Source organism: Crocodylus siamensis, chromosome 3 (assembly GCF_052110815.1).
Source record: "Crocodylus siamensis isolate JL-2025a chromosome 3, ASM5211081v1, whole genome shotgun sequence".
In the NCBI taxonomy this organism is placed as follows: domain Eukaryota; kingdom Metazoa; phylum Chordata; order Crocodylia; family Crocodylidae; genus Crocodylus; species Crocodylus siamensis.
In genome coordinates, this window is record NC_143397.1 from 52,658,825 (window position 1) to 52,680,782 (window position 21,958).

Sequence of the window (21,958 nt, forward strand, 5' to 3'; positions counted from 1 at the left end):
TTGGAAGGAAAAAAAAAGTTTAAGTGTTTTGAGTGTTTAAAAGCAGTCTGAAAAAAGACAACCTCCCTTTGTTAATTAACAAGGATGTGTTAAGTGTTTTAATTTTACACAATTTACTTATACTTAATTTTACACAATTTTACTTATACTTTTAGTTATCTCTGTTCCTGGAAAAACATAAAAAGCTAGGCCTCTCTTGCATGCTCCAGAAATAAATCAGTTATGATGTCAACAAATTGCTTCTCTTAACCCTATCCTGTTGTGATATTTGACCAGTCCTCAATGTCTATATGAGTCATTGAATCATTATATTACTGTTTTACTAGACTCTGAATTAGTCTCTTGGCTTACCCTCCTCATCACAAACTCAGTCCAAGATTTATAAAATGGAGTGTTTAAGGCAAGGCTTCTCAGCTCTCAGGGCTTGTTACATAAGACATTTAGTATATATTCAATCTGTGCAGTAGTAAAGGTAAAACATGTCCTCAGCAGTCACCAGTTCAGGACTCCAATGCAGTGCAGGGGCTGTGACCCACAATCAGCTGCTTGTTGGTCCCAGTCCTGGCACTGAACTGGAACCAGTTCAAGACTGGTGCAGTACCAGGCCTGGGACCAACAAGCAGTGAACTGTGCTTGTATTATCTGTGTGGACTAGTTGGATGGTAACTGAATGTATGTTATTTAATATAATCCAGAGACATTCCTCCTGCAGAAAGTCCTAACTGCTATGATAAAATCATACCTAACGTGTTTTACAGCTTGAATACATGGACACTTGTGTGATAAATGCAGTTAACATGTCCTAAGCAGAATAGGTAAAATGGCTGTATCATTTAGTTTCCTAAATAATCATCCTGATTTTCTAAATCACTTGACCCCCAATGACCAGGCTGCATGTTAACCCCCCACAAGCCACATGCAACCTGTGGACTGCTGGTTGGACAGTCTTGCACTAAATCGTACAGCTGACAAATCTAAGGCCAATTTTTTTACTGAGAAAAGAAGAAACAAAACAGAAATAAAAGAAAGCTGAACTTCTAAACTGTTAAGTGTTGAATGAAGTGAGCAATATAATTCTAGGCACCACCAGTATTGCTCCTTGCTCACATATTGTAATTAAAGCTAGTTTATTTCACACTAGGACGGTTTATAGGAAAAGAGAAAGGACAATAGAATAACACCTTCACAGAACCTGAAGGAGCACTGATGAAAATGTTTTAAAGTCTTTACTGAAATTGTCCAATGCCCATTCACATAACACCTAAAAGTGCAATTCTGCTCGGAAGAGTAGGTTTTCCCAAAAAAAAAAAAAAAGAACACAATAAAAAAAAATGGACAATTTGATTCCCCAGACCTGCTCCCTATGCATACTCTGAACAAGACTTACTGTAACAATAACCAAAAATAAAAGGTTTCTATTACTTTTTTCCTCTGTAATTCCTACTTTTGGAAAGCCAAAATAGCTTAGATGAACCTAGTTAGATATCACTTTTTCTTGTGTATAATCAACACATGCTGTTTATTAAGTTCCAGCATGATGTACCTATGCAGACTTCATGAAAACAAGTAGGGTTCACTGAGGGAATAATTTCAAAATAATGGAAAAGTGGAAAAAAAAGAAAGGCTGCTTTGGATGGCAAGAGCTTTGTTACAGAGCATGATGTGAGAGACAGAAATTCAGATTAATTCTCAGAAACCAGGCTGCATTACCAGGAATAGCACCTGCAGCGGTGGGGTGGAGGTGGTGGATGTCACTTTCACTTATAAACTGTGCTTCTGAAACAGAATGAGTATGGACAGAACACAGGAACTCGATATGTTATTTTTTTAGGCTAGTAGTATACTTTAAATACAGACTTGTGTGACATCAGCCATATTACCCACACGCAAAATTAAATTTTCATTGCTTAGCTATTTGAGAAGTTTCTGTTGAGCAGAAATGACGATATTTGTTTGGAGTGTAAAAAGACAAGTAGTTTTTACACACTGGAACTGTACTAAGCACTATGTTATTTCATTTAGCTAGAAACCTCAGAATTGGAAGAATTATTTTAGAGAATTTGCAGGCTTATAGAAAAGTCACTATTGGGTGAAGATTGCAGTGCAACAGAACTTTTACTTAGACGAGAAGATTCAAATGTTGGCAATTTTAAAGTGAATTAGCTTCTTCAGGACTTCCGTATTTTATTTAGAAGAGTACTGTTAAATGACTTTGTATGAGAAGATACAGTATTTGAGAATTTTAATGTGTTTTTCTTAAGAGAGGAATATATGATTTAACTTTTGATGGAACATTTACTGAAACATTTAAATATCATTTCAGTGAAGCTACAAAGCCCTTAATTGAGAGGCAACATTGAAACACCTTTACATGAAATAATATAATGCAATGCACTATATGAATATACAACAGAAAACTTTATGTGTTCTGCTTTTTTTCATAAAGTAATATCTCTGAAAATGAAAAGGAAATATTCTAAATGACAGATTCCATCCCCCTGTTCTTCCCCCTAAGCAGCAATAAGGCACTTTATAAAAAGTGCTATATAGTAGCCATAAAAGGATAGAAAATTTCTCCGTGTATAACAAAGAACTTGCACATACAGTTATGCTCTATGAAGTCTTTGAGTGGCAAGGCTGGAGACTGGAAAGGACTGAACAGTTCAGAAGTTGGCTATAGTGAAATGTACCATGAGGTTTCTGGACAGTATTGAAATTCACCAGCATCCCAGAATGGGCTGTTGTTAATTAAAGCAACCAGATACTACTTTAATGTTCACTGAGAGCACTTTACTTCTAGGAGGAATCAAACCCTTGGAAGGCATGTCTACACATTCATTAATGCACCATAATTACAGCTAATTACATTTATTACCTGTAATGACAGGTACTAATTTAATGTGTTGTAATTGGTGATACTGCGCATTAGCACAAACAAATGGTTTTTTGTGACGTTAACGTTCACTAGAGTAAATCTACTGTGCACTAATGGATAAACACAGATTTTGCACCCCACAATAATGTACAGTAGAATTAGTCTACTGCGCTCAGACCATCTCATGTAGATGTATCCAGAATATGAAAATGGTATGTTTCTAGTATATTTACTGGATTCAGCAAGACAGGATCAATGCCAGGTTTCACTGAACTTCTGGGCTAAGTACTGACAGTCAAAAAACCTGAGGCTGAATCAATTCAGTCTCTGCAGGTTTCTCTAACCAACGTAGATTGAACAGATAAGCAAGTGAACTAACATTCACTTTTCAAACAGAAAAGGCAGCCAGACCCCTGCAGTGGTCCATATCAACAGGTGCGGGGTGCTAGAGCCCACTTCCCAGCCTGGTAGCCATTGCAGAGAGCCTGGAGCCCTTTGATTCCCCAAGCCACACTGTTTCCTCAGCCTCCCAGTGAGCTGAGCAAGGGGTAGGGGGGGAAAAACCCACTGGCTAGGAGCAGCCCAAGAGGAGGAAACCAGAACTGGGGGCTTTACTCTGCCCTGCCCACAGCCAGGAGTGAGGCTGGAGTCTCCTAACCATGCCTCCTTCTCAGCCTCCCAGCCAGCTGAGGCAGCAGGGCAGGGAAGCCTACACCTGGGTTTGGCTCCACCCCCAGAGCTGGGACCCAGAAGCCACACCCCCTCCTTAGCCTGGAACTGGCTGAGGGGAGGGGAGGAAGGGAAGCCTGAAGCAGGGGGCTTGCTCCACCTCCTGAAGCTGGGAGCAGGGCTGGAGTCCCCTAGCCAAGGCCCCGTTTCAGCCTCCAACTGGTTGAGGGGAGTGGGAGTGGGAATGAAGCTCCCAAGAGGGCTTGGCTCCTCCCCAAGAATTGGGATCCAGGAGCCATGCCCACTCCTCAGCCTCCAGGTGGATGGGGGGAAGCTTGTAGCAGGGCTTGGCTCTGTCCCTCTGAGCTGGGAGTGGGGCTGAAGCCCCCTAGCTATGCACCCTTCTTAGCCTTCAGGCAGGTTGATGGGAGAGGGATGGAGAAGGGGTCATGAGAGGGCCTTGACCAACCCATCAGATCTGGGAGGCAGAAGCCATGACCCCTTCTCAGCCTTGGGTTGGCTGAGGTGGGAGAGAAGAAGCCTGCACTGGGGCTTGGCTCTGCTCCCAGAACTGAGAGCAATGCCCCTTCTCAGCCTCTAGGCCAGCTGAAGGGAAGGGGATGGAAAAGCCCACAGTGGAGCCATGCCCCACTTTCAACTGGCCTGGAGGCTGAGAAGGGGAAGTAGTTAGGGGACTTGGGCCCCACTCCTGGTTCTGGGGGAGTGGAACCAAACCCCAGTGCAGGCTTTTCGCTCTTCCCAGCCAGCTGGGAGTTTGAGAAGGGGGTGTGAATCCTGGCTCCCAGTTCTGGGAGCAGAGCCAATCCCCACTGCAAACTTTGCCTCTCCCCCTCAACCAGTCCAGAGGCTGAGAAGGGAGTGTAGTTCCTAGTTTCCAGCTCTTGGGGGCAGAGTCAAGCCCTCTGCAGGCTGCCCTTCCCCTCCCCAAGCTGGCAGTACCTGGCTGGGGGTAGGGGTCTGGTTCCCTCCTCCCTATCTCCTGGTTCTCTCCTTCCCAGCTGGCTGGGGGTCTGGTGCCAGGCTCCACAGGTGGATTTTCACCCCCACTCACCCCATCCTCAGCCACCCAGAGTGACAGTGTTCCCACTAGGGAGCAAAGGGGTGGGGCATCCCCCGCTCACAGGAGAAGATAGTAACGCCCAGAGCTGCATCCTGGGAAGCGGAGTTAACTTGAACAGGGGGGGAGGGGGGCGGGATCTGGGACAGATGTTCCATAAACTGGTTTGACCTAAATCAGTTAAGTCTGATACTACATCCAACCAGGTTAATCTTAAAACAGTTTGGGCCATTTTAAAAGTTGTTTAAGTGCACTGAACTTCTGTTCTGATACAGGTTTAAATCAGTTTCTGATCACTTATACCAGTTTATGTGTAACTTCTGTCCCTAGTCCTGGGGAGTGACTCAAAACTCTTTCCTAAGCAGATGTTCAGAAACACTTGATCTCAGCAAAATACACTCCTTTCCACTCTTCTTCTTCCACATTTTTTCTCAACTAAAAAACCCATGAAATGTGAGAAAGTAGCATGTAGCCACCTATTTTGATGACTGGTATTTATTGTTTAGTTTAAGGGCAAATACATGTTTTTACAATTTCTCCAATTTGCACAATTCTTATTGAAACCTCACCAGCCCTGCAAAGGTTACATTGGAAAGGACCATGTTGTTTTGTATTTCAGATTAATGACATGAAGATAAACCTTACTGAAATTAACTGAGATCACTAACCCGTCTTACACAGACTACATAATCATGGAATAGACAGTTTGGGCCCTGATACTGAAATTAAGTTATGTGGGGGCTTTGTTAATGTCTTGTGTGAAAATTTACATTCAAACAGCTATATGACACATAGTGATATGAAACCTACTGATTTCCTGAGGAAACCAATCTAAGAATACCAACTGGTAGTGCCTCAGGAATATATAATTTATACAGAAAAAGATGTAGCCATTTGAGTACTCCTGAGGCAACAATGATTTCTCTGAAGCCGTAGTAGCTTTATGAAGCCAGGGGAAAAAAAAAAGTCTATTTCAATTTCTTGGCATTTTTATTTTATAAGCAGGGGCAGAGGAGAGAAAGGAAGTCACATTCTCTGCCCTTAGCTATTGGATGAGATGTTAACTCTCACACTGCTCTCGTTAGAGGGTCTAGTCAGCAATTGAGGGTATAAGAACAAGAAGAAGGTAAGATAAAGTTAATTCTATCGGTATTTAAGAAGCTCACCAAAAACACTTTCAACCATTCACAAAAAAGCGTCACTCTCTCGCTTCTTTCCTTTACAAGCAGATAAACAAAACAATACCATGCCACTATAACAAAAAAGCAAAAGCAGTCATGATTTATCCAACTGCAAAGACAAGATCATTATACAAACATACCTCTGACTTCTGGCTTCATTGTGCTAGGGCCCCAGAGATCTGTAACTATGGGCATAGTTATACTGGCAAATTCCACAGCAAAACACCTCACGACACTACATGGGCACTAACCATCAAACTGAAAATAATGTAGACAGCTTAGTGTGTCACAGGGCCAATAAGTTCTTCTGAGAAGCAATGTTTCATTATGGGTTTCTTTAGCACCATACAGCAGTAGTGCAGACATGCATGCCCTCAAATGTATTTTACTCAAAAATAAACCATTCTGTTCATACATTTCTAGGAGGAACCAGTATAAAACCAACAGAATCTGTCTTGGGTCATGTGACTGTTACTCATCTGAAGTAACCGTCATGAAGTTGGTCCAATAATAATAATTAAAAAAAAAAAAATCAGAAATAAAAAACCCTTGCTGCTTAGAATCCCTCCATGGATGCTGTCTACAAGAGTAAAAGTACCAGCAAAAGAGGTGGATGAAGTAAAGGATTTATAACTTGTAGATTCTGCAGAAACCAGGGAAGGAAATCTGATTGTGGATAGCAAAACGAGTCTCCCAAGTCAACATCCTGTTCAGACTTAGCACTGTTCAGATCAACAGTGGTAGCCGGTGAATCTCTGAATTTAGGAATGTAGTGACTCATATTTTAGAGTTTAATTCAAGATACAACACATAACTTGTTTACAGTACAAGCTTATAAAATTAGGTTACAAAATCTACATGTCCCTACACTGGGATTACATCTCTCAGAGACAGTGTGGGTTGTTTTTGTCAAATATACGTAGTGGTCCCATAAAACCTAATTGCATGATTAGACCTTGAGACAGCTGTATTTATTTTTTTCCTTTGTTAGTAATATGTAATTTTCATAATAAAACTTTATCCATACATGATCAATGGGACTAGTAGCCTGAGAAAGGAGTGCAAATATATGAATAAAATATTGTGAAAAAATTCAGATACAACAGAAAACCAAGGATGATTTAACATTTAAGTGAGGCACTGTGAAGGAAACCAAGTCACTAGACACCAGTCAGGTACACTTGATACTACTGAAAAAGTGTCATAATGTGCTCCATAACAGTTTGCCCCAGTGACCTCCTCAGAGGTCAGGCAGGCTGCGGCGCTGGCTTGGGGTTAGAACCGGGTTGACCTTGTGTCCAGGAAAGTTCTGGGAAAAATTTTGGAGCTGAGTTGACCCAAACCCCAGACTTTTGATCATATTTTAAAAAACTGCCTTGACAGAGATTGGAGGATCTAAAAAGAGGACATGTCTGGGAAAACCTGGATGTATGGTAACTCTAGATGAACATGAGAATCAATAATTCCCTCCTAGGGCTGCTCCTGGGGCAGACTACTTATGCTCTTCCCTTTACTCAAAGACTAAGGTTAAAAGCTCTGTTTCACTTTTTAATTAATTTAGGCCTACATTTAGCAACCCCAGCTTTTATTTCATAGCCAAGTAATCCCACTGAAATGGACAGGACTCATTTTGAAATGAGGTTCTATGCAAGGGGTCCTTTTTTGTACCTTTGTCACAATAACCTACAAAAAATTTCTGAGAAAACACTACTACCCTTGAGTCCTATGGCAGGAAAAATAAAGCTATTTTTCATAAATCCTCAGCATTTTTAAAATTCAGAACCTAAAAGTAAACAATTGTCTTGGGTGCTCATGAAATCATCAGCTGTTATAGGAACATAAGAGAATCCTAAATTAATTTCTTGGCAGGTACAGAAAGAGCATTTAATTTTTCCTACCTAGTAAATGTATTAATTTTATTTTGTAATGCATGTCAAAGAAATATAAACAATATTTTAATAGGCACTGAGGAGTACAGGTTGTACAGGCAAGAGAGTGGAGAAAAAAGGTGGGAGTGTAGTTCTCTATGTTAGGGAGCAGTACACATCTTCCATCATCAAGGCAGGGATGGTGGGGGGGAATACTGAGGCATTGTGAGTCAGGATCCAGCGGGGACCAGGGGAAAAGGACTTGGTAGCGGGGGTCTACTACAAACCTCATCAGGATGATGAGCTAGATGAAGTATTCTCCAGGCAGCTCTCAGAGGCCATTCAGACAAGGGAAGCAGTGGTCATGGGGGATCTAAATTACCCGGACATCTGATGGGAGGAGCAGACAGCCCAAACAAACCACTCACATAGGTTCTTATACTGCATGCAGCACCTCCACCTAAGCCAGGTGGTGTCCAGTCCCACCAGGGGTAGCGCCTTGCTAGACCTGATCTCAGCAACAGGAGATGATATCATGGGGAACCTGCGAATACACAGTAACCAGGGAGATAGTGTTCACTATCCAGCAAAGGGTGGGAAAACTGTCCAGTGAGGCCAAAGTGTTAGATTTCAGAAGGGCCAACTTTAGTAAACTTAGAAGGCTAGTTAGTGCGGTGGCAGAACTCAAGAACATCAAGCAAATAGGGGTCCAGGAGGGTTGGAGGTTTCTCAAGGGAGTGCTCCTTGGGGCACAAAAGGAGTCTATTCAGGAAAGGGGTAATGGGGATAAAAAGGCTGAACAGGGAACTCCAGAAAAGACTGGGGGAAAAGAAAGAGATTTATAGGCAGTGGAAGCAGGAGGCAGCCACCAAGGAGGAATACACCTCCCTGGTGCACTATTGCAGAGAATCAGTTGGTCAGGCTAAGACAGGACTGGAGCTTAGGCTAGCTACAACAATTAAGGACAATAAAAAGTCCTTCTACACATACATAGCGAGCAAAAGGAAGTCACAGAGTAACATAGGGGCCCTGAGGGACCAATCAGGACAGTTTGTGGTTGATGCAAGGAAAAAGGCAGAGTTCTTCAATGAGTTCTTTACTTCAGTATTCTTAAGTACTAACCAAGACAATTCTCTCACCTTGAACATAGACAGGTGTCTAAAAGGCACCAGACCACCAAAGGTTAGTGCTGACTTAGTTAAGGGGCACTTGGAGGGGTTGGATGGGTACAAGTCAGCTGGCCCTGATGACCTCCATCCATGAGTGCTGAAGGAACTGGCCAGTGTCATAGCTGAGCCACTGGCATGGCTGTTTGAGCACTCATGGTGCTCTGGCCAGGTCCCTGAGGATTGGAAAAGGCCCAATGTGGCACCCATTTTTAAGAAGGGGAGAAGGGATGAGCTGGGTAACTTTAGGCCAGTCAGTCTTACCTCTATCCTTAGGAAAATACTGGAAAAAATCAAAGAGCATATTTGTGAAGGCCCAGCAGGGGAAACGATGCTGGAAGGAAACCACTGTGTGTTTGTCACAGGTAGATCCTGACTGACAAACTTTATAGCCTTTTATGGCCAGATCACACACTGCCTTGACACAGAAGCTGAGGCTGATGTCATCTACCTGGACTTTAAGAAGGCCTTCGACACAGTTTCATACCTATTCTCATAGGGAAGCTAGCAGGCTGTGGGGTAGATGCTTACACACTCAGGTGGGTGGCCAACTGGCTTAGGGACTGCACCTAGAGAGTGATGGTGGATGGGTCGTTTTCAGCCTGGAAGAAGGTGGGCAGTTGGGTTCCACAGGGTTTGGTCCTTGGACCGGTGTTATTTAATATCTTCAATCAGTGATTTGGATGAGGGTGTGGAGAGCACCCTCTCCAAGTTTGCAGATGATACCAAGTTATGGCGCAAAGTTAGCACACTGGAGGACAGGGAGCAGATACAGGCCTATCTGTACAGGTTGGATCAATGGGCAGAACAAAATAGGATGCAATTCAACAAAGATAAATGTAAGGTACTCCACCTAGGGTGGAGGAATCCCCAGTACACTTATAGGTTGAGGGATGACCTCCTTAGCAGCTCAGCAGCTGAGAGGGATCTTGGAGTCATGGCTGACTCCAAGATGAACATTAGCTGGCAGTGTAATGAAGCCATCAACAAGGCTAATCGCACCTTGTCCTGCACTAGCAAATGCATGGCCAACAGATCGAGGGAGGTGATGCTCCCCCTCTATGCGGCATTGGTCAGGTCACAGTTGGAGTACTGTGTCCAGTTTTCGGCACTGAACTTCAAGAGGGACACAGAGAATCTGGAGAAAGTTCAGAGGATGGCCACTCACATGATTAGCGGCCTCTGTGAAAGACCATATAAGGGGAGGTTGAGGGATCCAGATCTCTTCAGCCTTCACAAGAGATATCTGAAGGGATACCTTGTAGCCACCTATAAGTTTATCAAGGGAGGACAAAAGGGAATTGCAGATGTGCTATTTACCAGAGTGTCCCTACAAGTAACTAAGAATAATGGCTGCAAACTAGTTGAGAGTAGATTCAGATTAGACATTAGGAAGAAATTTTTTACAGTAAAGGTGGCCAGAATCTAGAATGGGCTTCCAAGAGAGGTGGTGCTATCACCTAACTTGCAGGTCTTCAGGAGGAGGCTTGATAGACACCTGGCTGGGGTCATCTGACCTTGGTCTTCTTTCCTGCCAGGGGCAGGGGGTCAGACATGATGATCCTTTGTGGTCCCTTCTGACACTACAATCTATGAATCTATGATATATTTTAAAGAAGTCCTGTAAATGATCATATAGCAAAATTGCCACTTGCTGTACTTAATAAAAAGCTGGTTCTACACTTCTTTGGGGGTATAACATGAACTAGGAAACCTCAGGGAGTGAGAACTGCTATACCAAGACTGTGAGATAAACAAAAAATAGTTCAGATTTAAAATTGTTTACATACAGAATGAAGTTTTCAATCTGTTTGTTTGTAGGTGGAACACACACTGCCCTTGCCAACATGGGGAAATAGCTCAGGTTAGATGTGGAATACACCTTCCATGTTACCTTCTCAGATGGACACTTTTTTCAACAAGCACTTTTTTCTACAGTTTAGCTTACCACATTCCAAAGCAAATTAGGCTTGATCACAGAAAGGCATGTTACTGCAGAATGAGCATGTCCACAATACAGAAATAAGGCAGAAGAAATAACGCTTAATTTTTAATAACTTCCTTGTTTAGACAAGCCCTACATCATCCGGCTTCTCCCTCCCCAGCCCTTCTCTCCCCTCCCCTCTCCTTGGCATTGGAGGGCAGAGCTTAATAGGGACCTAGTCATCCACTGATAAATGTAGGAATGCTGTTCCTAATGGTTCCCTGTCTAATGTTCATCCCGTTTCTTCTTGAAAACCTTCTGTGAAGAAGATTCCTTAACTTTCCTGGGCAGTCTGTTTCTCTACCTCACTGTTCAAACTGGAAATAATTTTCCTGATATCTAAATCTACTTGGCTGTAACTTAAAGTCATTGCTTTGCATCCTACCATCCACAACAGAGGAGAACAGTTATCCCTCTTCTTTATGGAAACCTTCCAGACATTTGAAGACTTGATTATTATTTCCCCCCTTGATCACCTAAATATGCCTAATTCTCCCAACCTGTCGTGGGAGCATTATGGTTATGTTGTGTTCAGGACTATGAAGTTTTTCAAAAATAGGTGCTTAAATTGTACGCTCAATATGGTAGAAACTGATAGTTACACTGACAAAATATACCATGTTTGCAAAAATTAAATATTTACATATGCATCTTTAGCACTGTCTAAAAAATGATAATTGCATTCTTGTAACAGTATAATTTCCTGAAACAATTACCTGTTTGTTCCCAGGTGGGTTTATTATGTGTGTTCGGGTAAGGTGCCTATTTTTAAAAATGTGGCTTAATGATCCTAAAAGAAAATAGTTATTTCCTTCTCTAGTTGGCTCCATCCTCCAAGGGTAGGTATGATATCATAGGAATACAGCATGCTGAGATAGATGTCTCAAAAAGAGGTGCCTACTTATTAATGACATTGGATGACTTTCAAAGACATAATAAGCCACTATACAGTTTACATCAATTAAGTATTGAATGTCTCCACCTAGATGGTACCCCAGGCACATGTCAGTGGTTGTTAACTTGTTCAGGTTACATTAATGTAGCATCCAATTCCACAACACTATAATGGAGGATTATTAGATTTATTCTACCATAGTCCAGATACCTATATATTAGGACTGTGTGAAGCTTCGATCACTGATTTGATCTGGTGGAGATTTGGCATGATTCTGCTGCTGAATCTCTGAATCCGAATCGAATCAGGAGACCCTTTATTCTGTATGAATTGAATTGGAAGCCTCCAAATCAATTCAGAGAGCTTTGAAGAGATTTGATGATTTGGACATAGACACAGCTTTAAATGTTTTTTCTACATACCTCAAGGTACCAGGAGGCTCATTAATGCTGAGATGATGGGGTGGATGGAGCATTTCATGGGAGTGTGGGGAGTCCCCAGCGTGCTCAGCAGTGGACCCAAAAGTGGAAAAGAAGCACTTCCAATTTGTTTCTGGGCCTGCTGGGGAGCATGTGGGGGAATCCCCCTCTGCCCCCGGCTCAGTGACTGGTGCCTCCTGGGTCTGGGGTGGGAGGCACCTGGGGTCCCCCCCCATGCTCTACAGTGGGCCCAGAAGTGGACTGAAAGAACTTCTGGCCCACTTCTTGGTTTTCCACCAAGTGTGTAGGGCCCCTCCCCCATGCTTCTGTGGCATGGTCCATCCACCCCACCATCACCGCACCACACCTCAAGGTATGTAGAAAAAATCTTTAAAGCTGTGTCTGTGGCTGAATCACTGATTCTCTGAATCAGCCTCAAATCTTCAGATTTGGATATGGCCGAATCGAATCAGGGACAGCGATCAGAATTAAAAAAATCAAATCATTGCCCTCGATTCAGGCCGAACACAAATCCAAGTCAAATACGACCCATTTTGCATAGCCCTGATAAATATCCAGATGTCTTAAGTGCCTTTCATAACCTCAGTGACCCTGGCTGTATTTTCACTACCAGTGCCATCATTAAACAACAAAAGCACTGATAATACGGTTAGCATGGCCTGGTTACTCCTGTTCAAAATATTTCACTATCACAGAAACAAAACCTAACTTTTAGTTATGTATTTCCTTGTATAATTCTCATAGAAAGAGAACAATAATGTGTTAACAAAACTAACTCAGTTAAATAAAATTTCACTAAAATTATATGATGCATGTATAATTTAAGATCTTTTGATCATGCTGTGCACCACATTATAAGATTCTGAGAGAGCTTTGTTCATTAGTCTGCACACTCTTCTGTGCTCATGATATACACTAGATATTACAGAATTCCAAATATGGTGGATATAATGTGTGTATTTCATTTTTAGTGGAAACAACCAAAAGTAAAGAAATCAGTAGAATGAGATGCTGGAGTGCCTTCTACAGCCCTTACAGCATAAAAATACCCAGAGTTAATTTGAATACTTGAACAGAGTGTTGTATACTTTCTTAAAGGGACAGGGTAGGGAGGAGGGAATATATTCTCTCTTTTCCTGTAATTTGAAATTTCAAGGAAGTCCTTACTATTGTATAGACTTTAAGCAAGAAAATGCCTCTTTAATGTAGTTTGGCTACACAGGGCTTGTGTACTTCTGAAGAGACTTAATGAAGATGAGTTGTAAATAAACTCATTGCAACATATCTCCAACACAAAGTCTAAAACAGAAGGTGGGGTAAATTAACACTAGTTAGATCAGTGGTTCTCAGAATCAAGGCACCCCTTTATAACTTTTGTGACCTGAGCAGCACCCCATTTCAACCCTTCCTGTTTTACATTAAATAAGAGTCGCCTAGCATCCCCTAGCATCCCAACATGCTCTTTGGGCTGGGCGGGACTCTCTGCTCCCTGGCAGCAACTCTGGCAGAGACTGCAGGTACAGCAGGGTCTATTTGGTTTCCTCCTGCTCACCACCTAACCCTCACCACTCCCTGCTGAAGCAGGGATTCCCCCCTTCTGTTTGCCTTATACAGACACCTCTCAGCATTAGCTAGCATACCACATGCTGGCTATGGTCCATGATGTGGGAGACGGAACAAAAGCAGACAGGACAGTATTGGATCTGGGGTTTTTGGAGCTAATCAACAGTTAGCTGGTAATTTCCCTCCATCCCTCCCTTGGAAAAAGTTGTTGAAGAAGAGTTTGAACTAATGAGAGAGCCTTTTGTTTTCTTAATGGGCTGATAAACACTGAGTTAGGGGTGATGAACACTGTTACCAACTCCCTGCTGGGCTTCTGGGGGGATGGGGGGAACTCCTCCCTAATCAGAATGTCCTGCCGGGGCCTGACCATGCCGCCCATCAGCTCAGCACTGTAGAAGGGAAGGGAGGGGGCTCTAGCACCCCCTGCTTCTAGCCTGAGTCACCGCAGGCATGTGCCTGCATTTCTGGAATGAAAAGGGAATGTCTATCCACTTCCAAATTTGGTTCAAGCTTTGCAGGTTAAACTAACCTACAAAGATTGAATCAATTCAGGCTCAGGTTTTTTGAATTTCTGTCCGTAGCCTATATGCTTATCTCCTCACATCTCACTTATCTCCTCACACTTCCTGTGAGGAGACTTCAAAGGATCTCGTGGTACCCCAAAGGTTTCCAGACCTTGGTTGAGAAGCAGTGTTCTAGATTAACCAAACCAGAGATGTAGAATATAAGCTTTTGTAAACATAGGGCTTATCCATCAGATGCTGAAGTTATATGCTAACTTCCCTAAGTCTTGGTAAAAAAAAAAAGATGCGTTGCTGGCTAGCTTTAGGACATTTGGGACAACAGCAATTATTACTTCTGAAGTGAAAGGCATGTCTCCATTCTACATAGCTGGTTTGCAGGTTTTGCTTCCTGATATTCATACTGAGCTTTCTCATTATCCTTTTATTCACAGGGTAACTTTCTCTGATTAAACCTTTGAAAACATATCTTTTCTTCATTCCAAAGAACTTGAATTCCTTATTAATTCTCAGTTCCTATTAGATCTCATCCCCTAGTGTTATTTCAAGCTAGAAAATGTTTTCAGGATGAGAAGACGAAGGTTATAAAGAAGTTCTTTGACTGAAACAGGAATTAGGCACATGATTAAAGTAAAGCAAGTACTTAAGTATTTTGCTGAATTGGGCCTTTGTGAATTTGTCTTCACACCAAAGAATTTCCTGCAGGAAATCTGGTATCTGCACTATTATCTAGCCTGTCAAACTAAACACATTAGACCTGGGAAAGAGCATAACAGCAAGCAAAAAGACTCTAGGCTAAAAGCAGCTAAGCAATGGACTATTTATAATGAACTCCCTGGTCGGGTCCAGACGAACATGGATATGTGGTATGTGGCAACACAGATCCACCTGCAGCACCACACACTGCACATGCAGACATTCCCCACACTTCTACCTTACAGTACAGTGGGGGAAGGGGAAGGAGGCGGTTGATCCCAGGAGGTCCTGTGGTCAAAAAAAATAAGTGGGGTGGTGCATATGGCAGCAGCTCCAGAGCCCTGCTCTGGCTGCTGGACAGGTTCCCAGCTGCAGGAACACCACAGCTGCACTTCCCCAAGGCCCCCAGGACCCCAGATAAGGCTGCTGGGGCCAGCATAGTTGGTGGCCCCAGAACTAGCTTGCCATGCACCAGAGAATGTGTAGCATGGGCATTCTCCAGAGCCAAGTAGCAATGGCACAGGGTGTGCCCCTGCTACTTGTCCCTGGGGAAAAAAAGACAGCCATAGCCTGTCTGTCAGAGGCCGGAGGACTATCTTGGAAGTCAAAGTATTCTCAGTGGAAGGTAAGCACATGTGGGGAAAAAGAAGGCAACTGGTTACTGCCATTGTGGCCAACAGCTAACATAACTTTGAAATAAAATACAGCTCATCTACCTCCATAAACTACAAATGGTTTATTTATTGTAGGACAGAACACTGAGATATCAGAAAGGTAAAAGTTGGAGATAAACATAGTTTCCAATTCTAAAGTTTTCTTGTTCCTCTTCTCTCATGCCCAAAATAAAACAGAGGCCTATAACAAGAAGAAGAAAAAATATCTCTCTGAGGTCTAAGAAGGTACAAGTGACATAGTATTTTTACATATATTTTTAGAGCAGGGATTTAGGTGTAGAGCTTCCAGTTAGCTTAATGGTAGCCAGCTGGTTAGATCCCAGTACATGATGCTGAAATTTTACCTCTTATGTATAAAGTAGTAATGCAGTAATTTACTGTTAACCCCTATCTACTATCCAAGCGCTAAGAAGGATATTTTGGAAAAATAAAATATATTCTGTTTACAATATGAATTCTATCAGAATAATGAATTTGCGTAATGTAAAATGAACAAACAAAAGCAATGAGTAACACGAATCTACCTGTTACCTCCAAATGTGCATACTTGTCTTTTTTCAAAATAAAAGTAAATTGTGTACTTTCCAAACTGGACTATAATTAAATTTAGGCATCATGCAGTGAAAGATATCACTTCAGATAAAATTCTCAGTAATTACAAATAATCCCTGAAATTGATACCTCAGGTTAAAGTATTTCTGCCAGTTCTTGTCCAAGGAACAGAAAGTAGGTTATAATCTCCAACAGCAGATGAAAACTCACCTTATTACAAAGTCATGGTTGTCAATCTCTTTTCCACATCCACTATCCAGGAGGATGCCAGAATTTCCAACAACTGCACATGTTTTAAACCGGCGGTTCTTCATTGGTGAGACTTCAGGAAGGAGCCTGTGCAAATCCTGAGAAATGTTTAGGGTGCGACGTCTGTCTAGCACATAGTGAATTACATCTCCTGGCTTGAAGCTGCTTTTGACTACTGAGACATCTCTTTCAGCATCTAAGAATCTAAGAATATTCTTCCTATGGTGAAAAAAAAATCAGACATAGTTTTCATTATTTACAATAGGTTCATCTGTTAGTAAAATGGTAGGAACTATATAGAAGTGTGAGGTTTCAGATTTTTCCAGTGGCTGTTTCTGCTATAACAGCTATAAAGCTGTTTTTTAGGACTTTATTGTAGAATTTTGTGGGCTTGATTAAAAAAGTAAATGTGACATGCTCCCTAAAAGCACCTAATCCCTCTATATTTCTGAAAAGACAAATTGACCATGGAATTAAGATTTAGAATTACATGGCGCATAATTTTTTGAGTAATATAAACCTGTTTGTTATATTGGTTAGATTTTGAAACAGACCACTACATTCCATTTGATTAACAACCTGTTGTTAAAAAGATTTACAAGTTAAAGATATATTGTATTCACATAATGATGATGGGACCTTCTATATAAAAAATCAAGGAATGATCTAGTTTGATTCTCACAACTTTGATCGACTTCTGCAGGCTAATAGTTGGATAATTGTTTCCCCCCCACCAATCTATAAAATTGAGCCTACTGATATGGAAATAATTAGGAGGTAAATATGGTTTACCATGGTACCATAAAAATCCATTATCATGGTAGAACAGAACTTTAAAAGATTTGCAGATTTTCTCTTACCATCTCACCTTTTAGTTTTAAACATCATCTTTCTATCATTACAGTTCACTGTATTTGCATATGTACATCTAACTGGTCAGCAAGGAACTCACACCCTATCTGTGGATAAGCACCCGAGTCACAGCTGCAGGCAGGTGTCTCTGTCCATTTGGGTTTCAGAGCCTAAAACTCACTCATGAAGGCAGGCATTCACAACTCTGCTTTGAAAGAACAGAGCAGGACATTGCAGAAGTGGTAGTATCAGAATTCACCCTTTACAGTATAGCTTTATGGTTAGAGCACTTGCTCAGGAAGTTGCCCTGCTCAGGCTGAGAGCCCAAATCCCCATCTTCTAAGATGTGCCCTAACCACCATTCTAGAGCTAGAGGCAAGCGGGAGACACTCTCACTTCTTCTTCTGGAACCTGCTCATTAGGCAGAAGACGATAAACAATTCATGGGGTCCAGAAAACAGAGCACAAACATAACTTAGGCTTTACTGATTTAACTAGAGTTGTTTAAACCAGACCTCAAGTTTAACTATAATAGCTTAGTTCACATTCAAAAGTCATAGTTAAAGCCCTCCTGTAGATATTCTCAAGTTAATTAAATATAAGGTTTAGGCTCCTCAAGGGGGTGCAAACAAACATCCACTGGACCCAGCTCAGACTTAGGCTGCTTAGTTTAAAGTTTCCTAAACTTGAGTCAGGATCATTCACAGCCTGTGAGGAGGAGCTTCATGGGCAGTCAGAAGCAAGTAAACTGGTTTGGGGGAAAGGGCTAGTGGCATGAGGGCAGGAGAGGTGGAATTAGGGGGACTAGAGGGTCCAGAGGAAGGAGTTGTCTAGTCTAGGGGTAGAGAGAACAGCCCAGTCAGGGTCAGGGGGTTAAAACAGCACTACTTCAGGGCTGTGGAAAGTGGATGGGCTTTCCCAGGCCCTGAGCTGTGCTGGAGATGCATGCAAGCATTCATTAGGTCAAGTTAACTTGTGCTGAGAACTATTAACTTGTGCTGAGAACTAACTTTAGATCAGGTGCATCATTTTTAGGGTGACATAAGCCCGTGATCCCTCGCAATTGTAGGCTAAGTACAGTCAAAAAGCCTGAGGCTGAATTGATTTAATCTTCTCAGGTTAGTCTAAGCTCTGTAGATGGAATAGATAAGCAAGTGAACAAACATTCATCTTTGATTCCAGAAATACAGCCACATGCCTGCAGTGGCTCAGGCCAGAAGCTGGGAAGCACTAAAGCATGCCTCCCTGCTCAGCTGGAGCAGACACCTTGGGCCAAGGCTGACCCATCCATCCTGCAAAGGGTAGGTTGTGAGGGAGATACAAAGCATCCTGGGATGCTGGGGGACTGTGAGTTAACTTGAATCTGGACAGGATCTGGGACAAAAGTTCAATAAACTGATTTAACCTAAATCAGGGAAGTCTGATATTACATCCAGTCAGGTTTATCTTAAACCAGTTTCGGCCATTTTGGAAGCAGTTTATGGGCACAGAACTTCTATTGTGTTACAGACCTGAACCGGTTTCCAATCACTTCTACTGATTTATGTGTAATTTCTGTCCCTAGCCTTAAGTACTTAGATCACCCTGAGCTCAGTTAGGTCCATCTAACTGTAATGCTTGTACACACTCAGAGTGTTTACACTCACAGTTCATTGTATCATTTTAAAATCAAGCTTTTCATTTGATTACACCTTTAATCTTATCTTTAATTACTGCAACTGCGTATGTAGACTGGTAAAGAATTCTCCAGATCATGCAAAGCTGGGAAACAATCAAGTCCATTCTTTCTTAGAATGCATTTTTGCCAACATTACCAGCAACTAAACTCAAATCAGCAAATCATTTAAGCTCATTCTTATATACATCTGTACTCTACAAAGTACTTAGGATTGTTAATGGGACTAAAGTATGTGTCTAAAGCTAAACACATGCATAAGTGATTTGCTGAATAGAGATGGAGTGTTGAACTGGGATGATGGCGCTTACAAATGTTTTCAATGTTGTTATTAAGGTCAATTGATAGAACTGAATATGTAACAAACATTTTGTTGAGTAAGATTGGGCTGCTTTTATAGTCACTTTTTAGAATAGAACTTCCTTAGAACAAAACGAAGAAAAACAAAAACAAAAACAAAATACTTATCAGAAAAGAAAGATAACTGTCCTGCTATTCTAACTGCTGTAGTACGTGCTGAGAGACAACAAGGGGAAAATAATTCCCCAAAGGTGAAAAGGGAAAAAACATAGCAACATCATGTTGACCATCCAGTTACTTTGTGTCACTGCCTCAAGATTAAGAGAATGCCAGATGCTGGCAACTTGTTATAAAGCAATGGAAATGTTGGACTTCAACTTAAAGGCCTAAGGGGAAGTGAAACATGATGAGAATTTTTTTTTATGTTGTCTCTCACATTGTAAACCTAACAAAAAGAAAAAGGAAAAGAAGAACATTTAAAGTTCTATTTTACAGCTCCAGTGTATGGATGAGACATCATCAGAGCAAAGGCATCTCATGATGTAGCATGCATGAGGGACTGAGAATAATGAAGCAGAATGGAAGATATTAAAAACATAAGTGCCTAAAGCTTTTGGTAAATGGTGTAAAAGGCCAGGCAAGGTATTTTTGTAAAGCAAGATAAAGCCTGTAAGTTTAATGGACTTAAAAGCCCTGTGGGTTTGATAAGCTTACTTTTGTAGGCACCGTGTAGCAGATATATAAATGGTTAGAAAATGAAAAAGAATGAAAGAGAAGAGGGTATCTGATCAGCTTGTATTAAAAGGTGGTAAAATTATACATAACATAAGAATAGAGACATCAGGCTTGAGCTTTGTAAAAGAGGAGGCTACTAAAGCAAGAGTGATCAACAGCCACAAGAGCACCAAAGGGAATCCTATCTATCCCCTGAAGTTGTAACAGGGCTGGCTACAACAGACACCCACAAAGGTTAAGTCAGAAGTTTACTGGGAATCTCGAATTTTGAGTGAAATATGAATAAAGAAGGGAAAGACCAATTAAATACGTAAAATACCATTTCCATAATCCAGGATGCCTATGCCTATAATTATGTGTGTTAACAAGCATGCAGTAACATTTGGTCTTGACTACAATTTCCTGCATTAAAATATTAAAACATAAAAGGGACACGGTGAAGGTGCCCAAGCAGTATGTAACTCTACATTTTATCTCAGCAAAAGCAAAATAGAGAGTACAAGACAGAAAGGACCATGACTGGAGTTGAGACCTAAAGTTCTTAATTGAAACAAGGGCAATTTATAGACTAAGTGTACTAGCTATCTATTGATCTTTTAGATGTGTGAGGTCATGATATCCATGCCTCTCAGTGGAAGTCTTTCCACTAAATTGAGCACCCTCTCAATTATCTGGGCTGAGATTTTCAAAAGACACCTAAAAGATTTGGAGACACAACTTCTAAATAAAGATAAGTCAAAGATGAGCAAAACTAATGAGAATAGGGGATCCAAATCCCTTAAGCAAATTTGAAAATATCCTTCCATATGCTTAGAGGGTGGTTGTCATCTAAATTACACAAGCATATTGTCATATAAGTTGACAAAGTCAATGGTAAATGTGCAGGTGAGCACCATATCACATGTAATCCATGTGCTAACATTTGAAACTGGTATTAGTCTTAGCATTAGTGTTTATGTGATTTCATTACATCAGACTGATCCTTTTAATACTAAAAGAAAAGAGGCATAGTTAGCTCTGTTAGTCTGCAACCAGATAGAAGGTGGGGCAGGTGGCACTCCAGTAACTAACTGATACAGAGGCATAAACTTTCCTAGGCAACATCCTAGTTTATCATATCCTAGGCAGATTGTTGCTAGGGCTGTGCAAAGCTTTGGTCACTGATTCAATTCGGAGATTCACCCGATTCAGCAGCTAAATCTCTGAATCAAATCAGGAGACCCTTTAATCTCTCTGAATTAAATCAGAACCCTTCAAGTCGATTCAGAGAGATTCGATGATTTAGACATAGATGCAGCTTTAAATATTCTTTCTACATACCTCAAGGTACCAGGTGGCTTGTGAATGCTGAGATGCTGGGGCAGATGGAGTGTCCCATGGGAGTGCAGGGCGGGGAAGGTGGTGCTTCCCCACCATGCTCGGCAGCAGACCCAGAAGTGGGCCAGAAGCACTTGCACTCCACTTCTGGGTCAGCCACAGTGCCCCTCCCACCCCCCAGCTCAGCAAATGGTGCCTCCTGGGTTTGGGGGGGGGCATCTGGGGTTCCCCCACAGCCAATTGCTGACCCACGGGGTCACGGGGGAGTGGGAGGGTCTGCCATACACTAGGCGACAGACCCGGAAGTGAACCAGAAGTACTTCTCGTCCACTTCCGGGTCTGCCACCAGGCATGCGGAGAGCCTCCCTACACTCCTGTGGGACATTCCATCTGCTCCACTATCACAGCGCTCATGAGCCACGTCTGGTACCTCGAGATGTATAGAATAAATGTTTAAAGCTGTGTCTATGGCCCAATTGCTGATTCTCTGAATCAACATCGAATCTTCAGATTCAGCTGATTCAAATCAGGGACAGTGATCCGAATTAATGAATCGAATCACTATCCCCGATTCCGGCTGAATCTGAATTTGAATCAAATACAGCCCATTTTGCACACCCCTCATAGTTGCACATGAAATCTTGTGTTTCTCTGAATCAGTCTCTTAG

General features: G+C 41.8%; 1 protein-coding gene across 1 annotated transcript in view; it reads right to left on the reverse strand.

Annotated features, from left to right (window-relative positions):
• ST8SIA4 (ST8 alpha-N-acetyl-neuraminide alpha-2,8-sialyltransferase 4) overlaps positions 1–21,958 on the reverse strand; it is a 125,460-nt gene that overhangs the window by 77,605 nt on the left and 25,897 nt on the right. Inside the window, exon 3 of the mRNA XM_090038333.1 lies at positions 16,373–16,630. Coding sequence (XP_089894459.1) covers positions 16,373–16,630 — 258 coding nt within the window. The remainder of the gene's footprint in view (positions 1–16,372; positions 16,631–21,958) is intronic.